Source organism: Oculina patagonica, chromosome 7, assembly GCF_052425735.1.
Source record: "Oculina patagonica isolate OP01 chromosome 7, crgOcupat, whole genome shotgun sequence".
Taxonomy (NCBI): Eukaryota; Metazoa; Cnidaria; class Anthozoa; order Scleractinia; family Oculinidae; genus Oculina; species Oculina patagonica.
The window spans coordinates 31232575-31244798 of NC_135764.1; the positions used below are offsets into that span (position 1 = coordinate 31232575).

Sequence of the window (12224 nt, forward strand, 5' to 3'; positions counted from 1 at the left end):
TTGACAAGCGTGATGAATGGGACACGCGCTGCGGAAACGAGGAGAAATATACTCCATCTTGCTGCTAGCACCCTTAATTTGTCCTTTGAACAATTTCTCTCAACAAATGCGGGCTTAAAAGCGGTTTTTTCGCCATCGAAAGTGCGTTCCCAAGGCACCTGTCGTATGTTTAAGCGCGATCTCGCCATCTGGGGCCCGCCCTGTTCAATCAATCGATAGGCCTAATTTCCCTGGTAAATATCATATCACATATACAAGCACTTTATATCATGTTTTCAAAGGGTCAAATTTTATGAGTATCATATTTGGGTGTTGAAGAATCACTCCGGGCTGCAATAAATCTAAGGACATTTCTGTGAACTCCTGTAATCTAATTTAACTTGAAAGCATTCTACGATAACAATCGATTGTAAAACACTGCTCACAATTAGCACGTCGCAATGGCTCCTTGCTAAATTAATCGACAGCACTTTTCGCGCTTGTTCGATCCATCAGACCAGACTTGTGTGTAAAACGTGGATCGCTAAGATTCTATTTTGATTGCAACAATGATAAACGTGGCGCCTTTGTGTCATCTCAGTCTCATATGTGATAAACACCATAAACGCTTTAAAGCAAAAGTAGAAATATGGGCATTTCGAAAATAAAGACAAATTGGACATTGTATTCGGCCAACACATATGACATATACGAATTTGGAACCTGGGATTTGGAAGTTAATCGGCAAATGAATGAGCTAGCGAAGTACTCCCTTGAATTGAGCAGAACTGAAATGCGCAAATGAAGATTCCCTAGTTCCTTGTTAAACTTGTAAGAGAATCAAAACAGACTAAGAAATTTTCCTGTTTAAATGTCTTTAAACACGCACCTGGCGTGGTTTGGTTTGTGTCAGTGACAGAACTCAGTGAGAACTGTTTTCTTTCTAATCGATTAATTGGACGCTCCTATGACCCCACTTGATTAATTGGAAGCCGATGAAAATATGATTTTTTAACCAACCGGATAGTTTCCTTGTGAAATTTGGACCCTTTTCTTAAGCTAATTGCGTGTAAGTGCAAAGTTAAAAAAACTGAACAGTGTCGCATGAAAGTCTTGTTCAATGACTTTCATTTAAATGGTGACATACTAGGGTTTCATCCACAAACGTAAAAGTTAGAACCACCTTGTACAGCATAATAAACATAACCACATGAAAGAACTGCTCAATAGCTTTCATTGCAATGATCACATAAGACTTGAAAAAAATAATAATGAAACCGCATTTTACAGCATAATAAAAAGTACCACAAGAATGCACGAACAACGCTTTTTAAATAGCTTCTAATAATCACACGCTAGGATTTTAACCCGGCAGATTTATAAGCTAGAACCGCTTTAACTGAATCAAGGTCTGACCCTGGAAGTTTAAGGGTTAAATTCGAAACAATTAACAGGAAAAAAAGGGCCACACATGTTAATTTTCTTTTACAATCCGAGACGAATTGCTTTTTCTTCTCACGCGCAGTGTTGGGCCACGCCTTCCAGGCGGCAGGCCATCGTTTGTTTTTTCGAGAGCGGTATGGGGCGAGAAGAACGAACCATCCAATATAATAAAGAAACTGTCGATAGGAAAAAACCTTTGTTCCCCTAAAAATGACTGAACTTTATTAACAATACAACGTACTGCGAAACGTACTGCGATATTAAGAATTTCTGAGCTAACAATGAAAAGAATGTCTCTCAGTCAGTCTTACTGTATAAACAACAACGAAATTCCGCCGAACACTTTCCAGACGCTCGCAGTTCCCAGACTTCTTTGTTTCTGTTTTGGCTTAGTTTTAATACTCTTTTAAGGTAAAGAGTGATTAGAGTGTCGTAAATGGCGCTGAGCTGCGACAAGTTATTCTGTACGTGGACTTCTGCCATGAAGCACTCGACTCGTTTCAGGTCAGGCAAGTTTTCTGGGGACAAACGAAAAGTCCAGTTAGATATCGATAGATATTTTCGATCACTTCTTCTTGAGCCGAGAAATTTAGCCTGCGTCTGAAGAATAAATAACCCAAATCTTTATGTTTGACGCATTATTAACTTGAACTACGGATTCGTAGCTACTTTACTGATAGTTTGAAAAAGAATGGAATTTTGTAGTTGCCTATGACGCAAATACTTTAAGCTGCTACAAGAAAGGCCCAGAAAATATCTTAGTCTTGCAAGGAGATACTTTAATGCAGCACAATGCCTTGTGAAACCCAATGTTTTTCAATTCCTTTGCGGTTATAATGTTAATGTACCTTTGCGAATGATTTGAAATTAGAAAAATTGAGGCAAACTTTAGTGGTCTATTGGTGGTCGCTGGTGGCTTTTAAAAAGACGAAAAAAAATTCAAACTATCTGTAAGATCATTGAGTAAAATTAAGGTTTAATCTATAAGTGGCCAAACTAATTCAAAATACCTGCGCCGTTGTTTTTGCCCCTCGGTTGGCTAGCACAAATATTTATTTGTTGGATACGGTGCAATTCATTGAAATACAAATGAGAGCACTTCACTTTGCACGCTTCGCGGACCTGCAATTTTTAGTTAAAAACTCCGACGGAAGAAACATTTAAAGTGAACTGTCCCGTTTGTTCAAAACTTAGGCTGTTAAGATAAATGACGAATAACGTGATGCCTTTTCTATGTGGGCACACCTTTTGCATTGCTTATTTGAGTAAACTAATGGCTCAAAAATAAAATGATAGAGTCCAGAAGTACAAAACACTTTACACCGAACAATGGCGGTTAAAGTACGGCAAATAAGTGCTATTGTTACTGTAATATTCTTCTTTTCAGGGTTTAAAGACTGACGTACATTAACCAACTTTAGAGTATTATAAGCTTTTAATTGCTGGCGTTTTTTACTTCTGCCCCAGAAGATTACAACAAGTCACGTCTCGGTCTTCACGCGTGAGCTGTTTGTCTGCTTGTGTCAACACAGAAATTAATTACTTTTTTGAAACAAAGACTTTTGTATAATCCACTCGTGTGGATAAATAAATACTTGGAACAACTAGACACTAGATATTCATTTCCTTGTTCAGTAAAAAATATCGGGGGGATTAATGTGACTGTCATTCTAAGAACTAATCTGTTAAAGTTTCTACTTGAAGAAGAATTATGACAGCTAATAAAAACTTTCTGGGCAAAATATCAAACAGGGGTGACCACTTAGATTGAAATTAATGTTTACAACTCCTTTTCACAGAGATAAAAAATATTAAAAAGGAATTCATCTTACGAGCAACTTTGTTAAACATTTAATTACAAACGTAATTACTTTTTCGACAAAGCATTGTGAAGTTATTTATTTGATTGGCATCGTTTGGTGAACATTACCCGCTCGGCCAAGATCTGAATTTACAAGCACTAACTTCAAGCTCTGCGGAAAACATTGCGCCTGAAAACTAATGCCTCTTAAAATGGCTCAAGAAGAAAAGGAATCGTCATCTTATTCTGGAAACTTGGCCAGAACTTTAAACAATTTTCGGAAGGACCAAATCTACTGTGACGCTACGTTAATAGTCGAAGGAAAGAACTTTCACGCCCACCGAAATATCCTGGCTGCTAGCAGCTCGTACTTTCACAAACTCTTCGAACAACAAGGCCACAAGAAAAAGAAATCGCAAGTTTCTGTGACCATTCCTGAAGTTTCGCTGAGCGTCACTGAAGAACTACTACAATATTTGTACACTGGGTTTGTACAGCTAACCACAACTAATGTCCAAGGTTTAATCAGAGCCGCCATTATTTTGGACCTCGTACGACTCAAGGATTTAGGCTGCGAGTTTCTGCAGAACGAACTTAATCTAGAAAACTGCGTGCGAACTTTTCAATTTGCGGATAAAAACCACTGTTCCGAATTGAGAAAAGCTTCGAAGGACTTCATCAACGAAAATTTCAAGCATGTGTCGAAAACAGAAGCTTTCTTGAGGCTCAGTTCTGTGCAAATAGAAGAGTTCATTTCTGATGATAATATTGTGATCGAGCGAGAAGAAGATGTTTATGAAGCGACGCTTAACTGGGTCAAACACGACGCTAAAACTCGAGGCATTCACTTTTCCCGGCTTTTTCAACACATTCGGTTGACATCCGTGTCCAAATATTACCTTCATACAAACGTTGGAGGCGAAGAACTTGTCAAAGTCAACAGATCATGTATTGAAACTCTTCTCAATGCTATGAAAGTAGTTTCTTTGATGTCGCCAGAAAGCGTCGAGACGACCCCACCCTTCAAGCCGAGAAAATGCCTTCAGCGAGATATTCAGCTAGTTATATCTTGTGGCGGACTCTACCTACAAGATTCCAGCTCTTCGACTCTTTGTTACGACACGCATGACCATATTTGGTATCAGCTTGCCCCTGTTTTGACTGAAACAGAAGATTCGCCTCACAGCAAACGCTGGGGTCACGGAATGGCCGAGTGTAATGGCTTTGTGTATATCATGGGAGGCTTCTATGACGATACTAAGCAAGTTTTCAGCGACGCCACGTCTGCTGTTGAAAGGTTCGACGTGAAAACAAACACATGGTCCCGCGTGGCGAGTTTAAAGAAACGCACAGCATTGCCAGGGGTTGCAGTGCATTCTGGGTGTCTATATGTTGTCGGTGGCAGTGACAATAACGCACTGAAAGATGTTCAGAAATACATTCCCGAAACGGACGTTTGGGAAATGGTCGCTCCGCTAGGCACAAGTCGATGTGCGCTTTGCGCGGTCGCTGACAAAACTCACGTGTTTGCGCTGGGTGGGCTGCAAGAAAATGGCGAATTTTTAAACACCGCCGAGATGTACTATCCGACAGAGAATCGCTGGGATGCAATAGCTTCTCTTAACACTGCCAGAGCTTTCGCTTGCTGCGTTGCCATCGAAAATAAAATTCTCGTGATCGGTGGAAGTACTGATATTCTCGGGCAGAATGCACTGAGCACCTGTGAAATGTACGACACGCGTACAAGGGTCTGGACCGAAATAGCCAGTATGCATATCCCAAGATTCGCCGCAGGTGTAGCCACCGTAAGAGGGAGGGTCTACGTGTATGGAGGAAGTTTTGCTGGCGAGAGTTTCAAAAGTGTGGAGAGTTACTCAGCAGAATCGAACGAGTGGAAAATGGAAAAGGATATGCCTCGAGCTGCAGCGCATATTCAGTGTACAGTGGTCAGCGTGCCAAAAGATTTACTAAAAGCTTCATTTCAAAGCGAAGTAAGAAAATGAGTGCACGCTGGAGTCAATAAACGTCTAGAAAATGGATTTCAAAACAGTAATTAAACGTTGATAAAACATGCTATCTGAAAATCAGAACAGGGCCGTGACGAGAGGCAAAACGAAGCACGACTGGATTTAACACCAAAATTGAAAACAATATATGCTTAGTGAAGAATTAATCCCCAGTTGAACAAGTTTGATTTTTCAAGAAATACCTTATAAAAAGTGTATAAAAAAGTGTTTCAGAGATTCTAGATTTCCAAATTATCTGGAGGGCATGTCCCCAGAATCTCCTAAGAAGATCTTGCCTCGTCTATGCCTAAGGTCCGGGGTTACGGCGCTGTTAGAATGCCGCACAAAACTGTTATAAGTCAGGGTTCCTGTATATGTGTATGATCAAACAGAAACATGCAAAACCTTAGTTTATTCCGTGTCAGTTGTGTTGCCCACTTTAAAGGTTCTTTAGGTTCTCATGTTTTTTCGACGAGAGAAGCGAACCAGCGAGGCAACAATTCAACGCAAAAACATGCAATCGACTGCAAGCGTGGCACCCCATTGTGACTAGTGCCAAGCACGGGAAAATATGTTAACGTATTACACAAATGTATAGCATCACTTACATATATAAAACCAAAAGTAGAAAATAAAACATGGACAACTAAATGCAAGAAAGATATGCGCTAATAAGTATTGGTATTTGATTACAGTAGAATTATTTGGAACCTAAAAGAATGTTTAGAAAAAAAAATTACCAGTGAAGGCTGAAGATTTAGGCTGCGGATAGATTGCAAAAAACTTTGAGTGCATAACACGATTAAAATTTTAAAAGCTGATGCCTGGGAATTGGAATGATGTTTGTAAAATGAAATCAGTGAACATCTCCATTTCCGCGCGCAAAGTTCTCTCCCCTTCTAATCTTTCACTGCGCACCCGAGCGAAGGACTGAGAACGAGTTAGGTCACGCAGTTTTTTGCGTGACAAGCCAAAAAGGGACAAAAACAAAGATGGCGGACAGTTATATGGTTCTGTTCTGTTCCAGATTTCTCTAAGGACGGGGCTTCACCTAAAGTGCTTCAAACATTGCTAGGAAAGGTGAGTAGATCGTGAGTAAGTAAGGATGGCTTGTGTTTGTTATTTGAGAGGGTGAGTCCAATGTCGTGAACGTTCGAGCCAGAAAACAGACTTGAAGCTCTTTGAGAAGCAATACCCAAGAATACGCAGCAATCTGTTACATTGTAATGTTTCTAATGGTATCTTATTTTCCCTATTGTGTTCCTTTAAACTAGAACGGTGTATTAAGGGAACAACTGGCTAATTGTCTTTTGTATAAAATTGCGTTGACCATATTATATCCCGTGATTTTACACATTTTCATTTTGTCCATGTCGAAGTTATGCACCCATCAATGTTAAGCCCGAAGGAAGGGAGTTGGGGGGGGGGGGGGGGGGTCGAGCATGGTGTGGGGTTTTTGACATTTGTTTTTAAAAAGGCAAATTCCCCACCCCCGGGGGCAAGGGATGGTGGTCAGATGTCGTTTAAACCTTGTTGCAGGGGATCACATACGATCAAAATCCCTACCCTGGGGACATCACGTACGATATCAAAATCCCTACCCTGGGGACATCATGAATGATCAAAATCCCTACCCTGGGGACATCATGTACGATCAAAATCCCTACCCTGGGGACATCACGTACGATCAAAATCCCTACCCCGGGGACATCATGTATGATCAAAATCCCTACCCTGGGGACATCATGTACGACCAAAATCCCTGCCCTGGGGACATCACGTACGATCCAAATTCCTAACCTGGGGACATACGCACGATCCAAATTCCTGTGGTTAGCCTGACCTTCCCCCCTTCCCCTCAGACCTATTGATAGGTGCATTAGTGTGAATAAGGTGTATTTTTACAACCTGTTAGGCAAATGGCAGCGCCTCCCAGGCATAGCAGAGAATATGGCCGCCCAGTAGCAGGATCCAAAACTGAAACTCGTGGAAGATTCGCTGGTGCCCACATCAGCCAAGAAGTAAAGGATTTATGCAAAGTAATTTTACAAATGGGTGACGAACAACCCGATGGTACTGTCAGCGTCACGTTTGGTCGCTTGTTTGAAAGATACACCAGAATATCAAACAAACTGGTGGGAATGTTACTCCGGGCGCGGAAACAGAACTTGGTTCACTTTGAGGGCGAAATGTTATTCCAAAGAAGAGATGATGACGTCATGATCACATTATTGCACATGCCTGAAGAGGTTGAAAATGACTCTGATGAATATTGGAACATCCGTGCTAAATAAAGAAATTATTTACTAGGTGTATAAATATGTGGTATATATACTAGTTATGCAACGCTTTCGAGTGGTATACTATGGAATATCCCACGAGTCACTTGTATTTTCTCAGTATACACACGAGCCTTTAGGCGAGTGTGTATGCCAAGAAAATACAAGTGACAAGTGGGATATTCCATAGTATACCACGAGAAAGTGTTGTGTAACTATTTTATACCATGCCATAGAAAATACGCTTACTAAATTTCGTCGAGAATACAGTCGCAGCGCACTATGGGAAGGTTGGGTTGAATACCGTCGAATATACAACGGCTTTCCTGTATTCTGATTGGCTGTATTTTCTATTGCATGGTATAAATATAGTTATGAACATGCCCTGGTGCAAAGCACTGAACATTGGCCAACACAAAAGAGGGCCTAAAAGTCAAGATACTTAAGTATCACTAAAATATATGACTTGCACAATTTGCAAGACCTTGTGAAGGGAGGGGTATGTTAACCAAAAGCAATATAAAATTAAATAAAATTTGCATACCACATAAGTGCTTATGTAAAAATGAAGCAATAATCATTAAGAATATGACATGATAACATGCACATTAATGCTTTGTCCAAACTTATTTCCCAAAAGTAATCATTTTTAATCAATTTGAGAAAATAAGAACCTGTTTCCAAATTTGTCAGGCTAAATAGGTTCTTATAAAAATGGTATTAATTTGCAACGTCCCCAAAAATAAGAATATTCAAACGTTTTAGGGATTATTAAACTGTCAATAGTTTGTTTCATTCATGGGAGGCGCGGTGCACACGGAAACCGGGATACGGTAAGCTCCGGCCTGATGGGCCACTAGGCTCTTATGCAGACTTTTAGTTTGTTTCGAGAATGAGAAAGAGAAAAAAGTTTTCAGTCGTTTTCTTTTTCTTATTTTATTTCTACATGTAGGTTGTGGTGAAAATTTTCGAGTCTCCAGATTCCTGGTAAAAATCTCCCTTCTCCCGACTAGTATTAGTTGGCAGTTCTCACTCCTCGCCACCCATCCTACTAACACCCGCCCCAATCATTTTTGTGGTTAGTGGGTATTTGAGGAGATTCGTGCATATGAGGGCCTGTTAGGGTAAATTCCGACGGGCGACACGGCTCTGAATCGGCGACATGAAGGAGCTGAAATGACGACGAACGACGAGATGCTCCCGTGAAATTACGACAGCGACAAAGAAAAAAAAATCGACAGCGACATTGGCGCTTTTTTAAGCGGCTTGTAGGCAAAAAAGCCTTTGCAGATTTACCCTATGTTCCATCTTTCCATTTGCCTTGTACTTTGTAAAGACCATTCTCGTGCGTTGAACGAATGCAATCTTACGCAGGCATGCTAAAGTTAAGTGACTACATAATGATCCATTGCTGCCCTACGTGCCAGTGGGCACAATGGGCAGTGAGTGAGTGATAATGATCCATCATTCTGAAAATAATTCACACCATGTTCTCTTAATACCCGCTCAGAATAAAGGAAATCACATCTTAGCTACTTCAGTTTTTCAAAATTTTCTGGGGGAGCATGTCCCCAGACCCCCCTAGGAAGGTGACTCTTTCGGCGTCACAAAAAACAGCTACGCTGTCCCAGATCAGAGGCAAAATCTCACTCTTTGCCAACAAATCTAATTGAGAGATCCGAGAATAGGAAATATTCGGGCGACAGAATTACGAAAATGCATTTTTTTGTGTTATGCATTCCGGACTCACGTGAAAAGCTATGAAATTCAGACGGGGGACATTAAGCCCCCCCCCCCCCCCCCCCCCCCCCCCCCAATACAGGGCCTCGCATATGTTCGTCGTGATAGTAGTCTTTCTTGCAAGTTAAACGTTTTCTCATTTCACGGTTTGAGTAGGAGTTGTCTTTTTAACTTTTAAGACCCTTTAAAGCGCGCAGCGGAGCACTTGATGTCTTTCAGACAAAGAAAAGGTATCGGTTGCAGATTCAACAGATGCAAGCGTTTGAAGAAGGCGGGTCGACCTTTTTGTGTTTTTGACAATATAATAACTTTTAATCAAAAATTGACAAGAAAATCACATTTTAATTCCGCCGTTAATAAAATGTCCTTACGTTTTACAGCGTGTAACTTACGGAAAAAGAGCAAGAGCAAATCGGTTCATATTCCAGCCTGCTGCTATATTTTATGCAACATTTCCTTTATTCTCAATATCTGTTGGTAAACCACCGACTGAATATCTGCTGGTTTCGTTTTATTTTCTTTGTTTGCGACTGTAAGGCTACAGGTGTCAATTTACTTTAAACAAAAGACAGGATAAAATTCCACAGGTTTTACTAACATTGTCGCTTATAAGGTTTTACGTTGGGGCTGGCTAAAGACTTTCCACTGACTGCTCGAAGCTACTTTTCTGGAAGAAGGATTTGTGAATATTTCTGGTCGGAGCCAAAAGCTTATGCGAAATAGCATTAGACGTGTTATTTCGGGGAGAGGGAAAACGTGGGGGCTTCGGTAGCGGCTAACAAAATCGAATGCAGTTGGGATTTCGTGTTTTACGTGGCCGAAATACATTAGAAACCGAAATGAATGGTTTATAGACCGTGGTTTCCTCCAAAATATTTCAAGGTAAGTGGATAACAGTTGATTGTTTTTATATTGTTTGTGTTTTTCGTAATTTTAAGGAGCTTTGTTGTGACTTTAAAAATAACATCAAACGCTCCATGTGGTGAGATGACAAATTGTCGAAGTTAAAACTTTAAGTTAACGAAATCTTTACAAGAAGCTTGGCCAGACTCTAATGTTACGGCTGGTTTGGCTTTATATTTGTTTTTATAAACCGTAACACCGTGCTGTACATATATAACTGTATCTTTCTTGCCCTGACCTATGTTGGTTGTGCCACATGTACAGCTGAACACTAAGCCTTGAACAGCCAGGGCGGTAGCTCGCTTATTGTACCATTTGGTTACAACAGGGCCGTACCGAGCAAGAGGCAAGACGAGGCGCTTGACTCTTCTAGAGTTACACCAAAAATTACCGAAAAAAGAAAATGTTTAGTTAGGAAAATAATCCAGAGTTGAACAAGATTGACTTTTCAGAAGAAAAACCTTGTAAAAATACTGAAAATAGCGTTAGTGCATCTAAATTTCAAAATTCGCGGCTCGCGCCTGATCGGCGATCACCGATCTTGCCTCGTCTATGCCAAAAGTCTCGCGGTCCTGTTACAACAATGATCAACAAGTAATTTTGACCTACAATAAGGGTGCAATGTCTAACAAAAATCGGTGAGAATAAGAAATATGATCAACTTAGTAGGAAATACTGTCTTCATGTATTAGATTTCGAATTCGGAGTGTTGACTTTTCAAAGATCTACCAAAAACAGTGTCACTTTAAATTATTATAGATTTACATATCTGTTGTGGTTCAATTTTACCCTTGGTCATAAAACACGGAAAAACGCGCTTAAGCCAAGTCACAATTGGTTTAGATTTGCCGTTCTTGATTAGTTACTGCACGTTTTCTTATTTTTACTATTTTATTTGCCTTGCAGCATGTTTCTTGAGCGATATCGTCGTCATCGTTGGATAGTGGGTAGTGTCGTGGTGTCCATTGCAGTCATAACCTTGTTACTAGCCCCTCCCCCCAGGGTGGTAAGTGTCAATGATCTTTTTCAAGACTTTCTCCATAACCTTTGCCTTGTTGTGTGCTTTCAGAAGTTGGGCTTGACTTGGGTTTCTTCTACGGAAAAAATTATGCTCAAGTACAATAATCGTTCCATGTCGTTCGGCTGGGCCTGGACTTAATTGCGAAATTCACTGAAGTTTAGAGAAGTTGATATTTAAACGTGCAGGACCGACCAGAAGAATCGCAATGTTCCAGCAGAATTAATTACGAATGTACTATCAATTTTACGAGTAATGATACCAATTTATGAGGCAATTTATTCAAGCCTACGTTTTAGGCCATTGCTCAAAAAATGTGGGTTGTTTCTCAGTTTTCTAATTAGCATGGCGTGGTATTGAAACCTACCCAATTTATCAAAGGAATTTAAGGCTATTTTAAGTTAGTTATCTGTTTTTAACCTCAACTAGACAAATTAATACCAATTTACTGAGTCGTTTTGTAAATAAACAGCCTCTTAATGCGACGGTTATATCGGAGGATAATCCGGTACGAAAATCTCTTAGCCAAAAGCATTATGACCTGAAAGCCGGAAAAGAGGGTGAATTAATTATGTTTATTTTACAACCCAGTGATTAATTCTCAGCTTGAATTTTCAATGGCCGGAAGAATTTATACTTAAGTATATTTTCGGCTTCTTGAAATCAAGCTTTTTATAAAAATAGACGACATTGCCTGGCTTTTGCTTTATTACTTTAAACAGGTCCACATCTTTTTTAATGAGAATGTTTATGAGACAAGAAGAACCACCGAAGGGACTACTGGTAAGTGTGAGGGTCAACACAAGAAATAAATTGTATGGCGTAAAATTTGAGAGGCGATGAAAGGTGTAAAAAGCAAAGACTTGTTTTTGCAAGCTTCCGTTTGTTGTAAATAAATCGGGTTGCTTGCGGTTTAGAATGTTTTACTTTGACGAGAATGCCTTGCAAGAAAATGAAATGGCAATGAATAAAAAAGGCCATTCGTGGTTCTCGATTCTGACTATGTGTTTGCATTCGTTTTGTTTGTTCGCCTTACAGCCTTTTTTAACTGGTTT

At 40.1% G+C, this 12224-nt stretch overlaps 2 protein-coding genes across 4 annotated transcripts in view; both read left to right on the forward strand.

The window, feature by feature from the left end:
- Positions 1–12224, forward strand: part of LOC144659582 (putative methyltransferase-like protein 24) — a 33281-nt gene that overhangs the window by 7789 nt on the left and 13268 nt on the right. Inside the window, exons 1-2 of one of the 3 annotated variants that reach the window (XM_078520049.1) lie at positions 10716–11157; positions 11892–11952. The exons of 1 other annotated variant lie outside the window; for it this stretch is intronic. In XM_078520049.1, coding sequence (XP_078376175.1) covers positions 11059–11157; positions 11892–11952 — 160 coding nt within the window. In that variant the 5' untranslated portion in view covers positions 10716–11058. Of the gene's footprint in view, positions 1–10715; positions 11158–11891; positions 11953–12224 lie in introns of those variants that run through there. One more of the 3 variants, XM_078520050.1, reaches the window with a different exon arrangement.
- Positions 6182–7540, forward strand: LOC144659776 (actin-binding Rho-activating protein-like). The gene is made up of 2 exons (XM_078520279.1): positions 6182–6309; positions 7145–7540. The coding sequence occupies exon 2, from the start codon at positions 7149–7151 to the stop codon at positions 7521–7523; it is 375 nt and encodes a 124-aa protein (XP_078376405.1). The 5' UTR covers positions 6182–6309; positions 7145–7148; the 3' UTR covers positions 7524–7540.

Coding starts and splice junctions, on each gene's coding strand:
- LOC144659776 (XM_078520279.1), top strand. CDS start 7,149: ATGGCAGCGCCTCCCAGGCATAGCAGAGAATATGGCCGCCCAGTAGCA.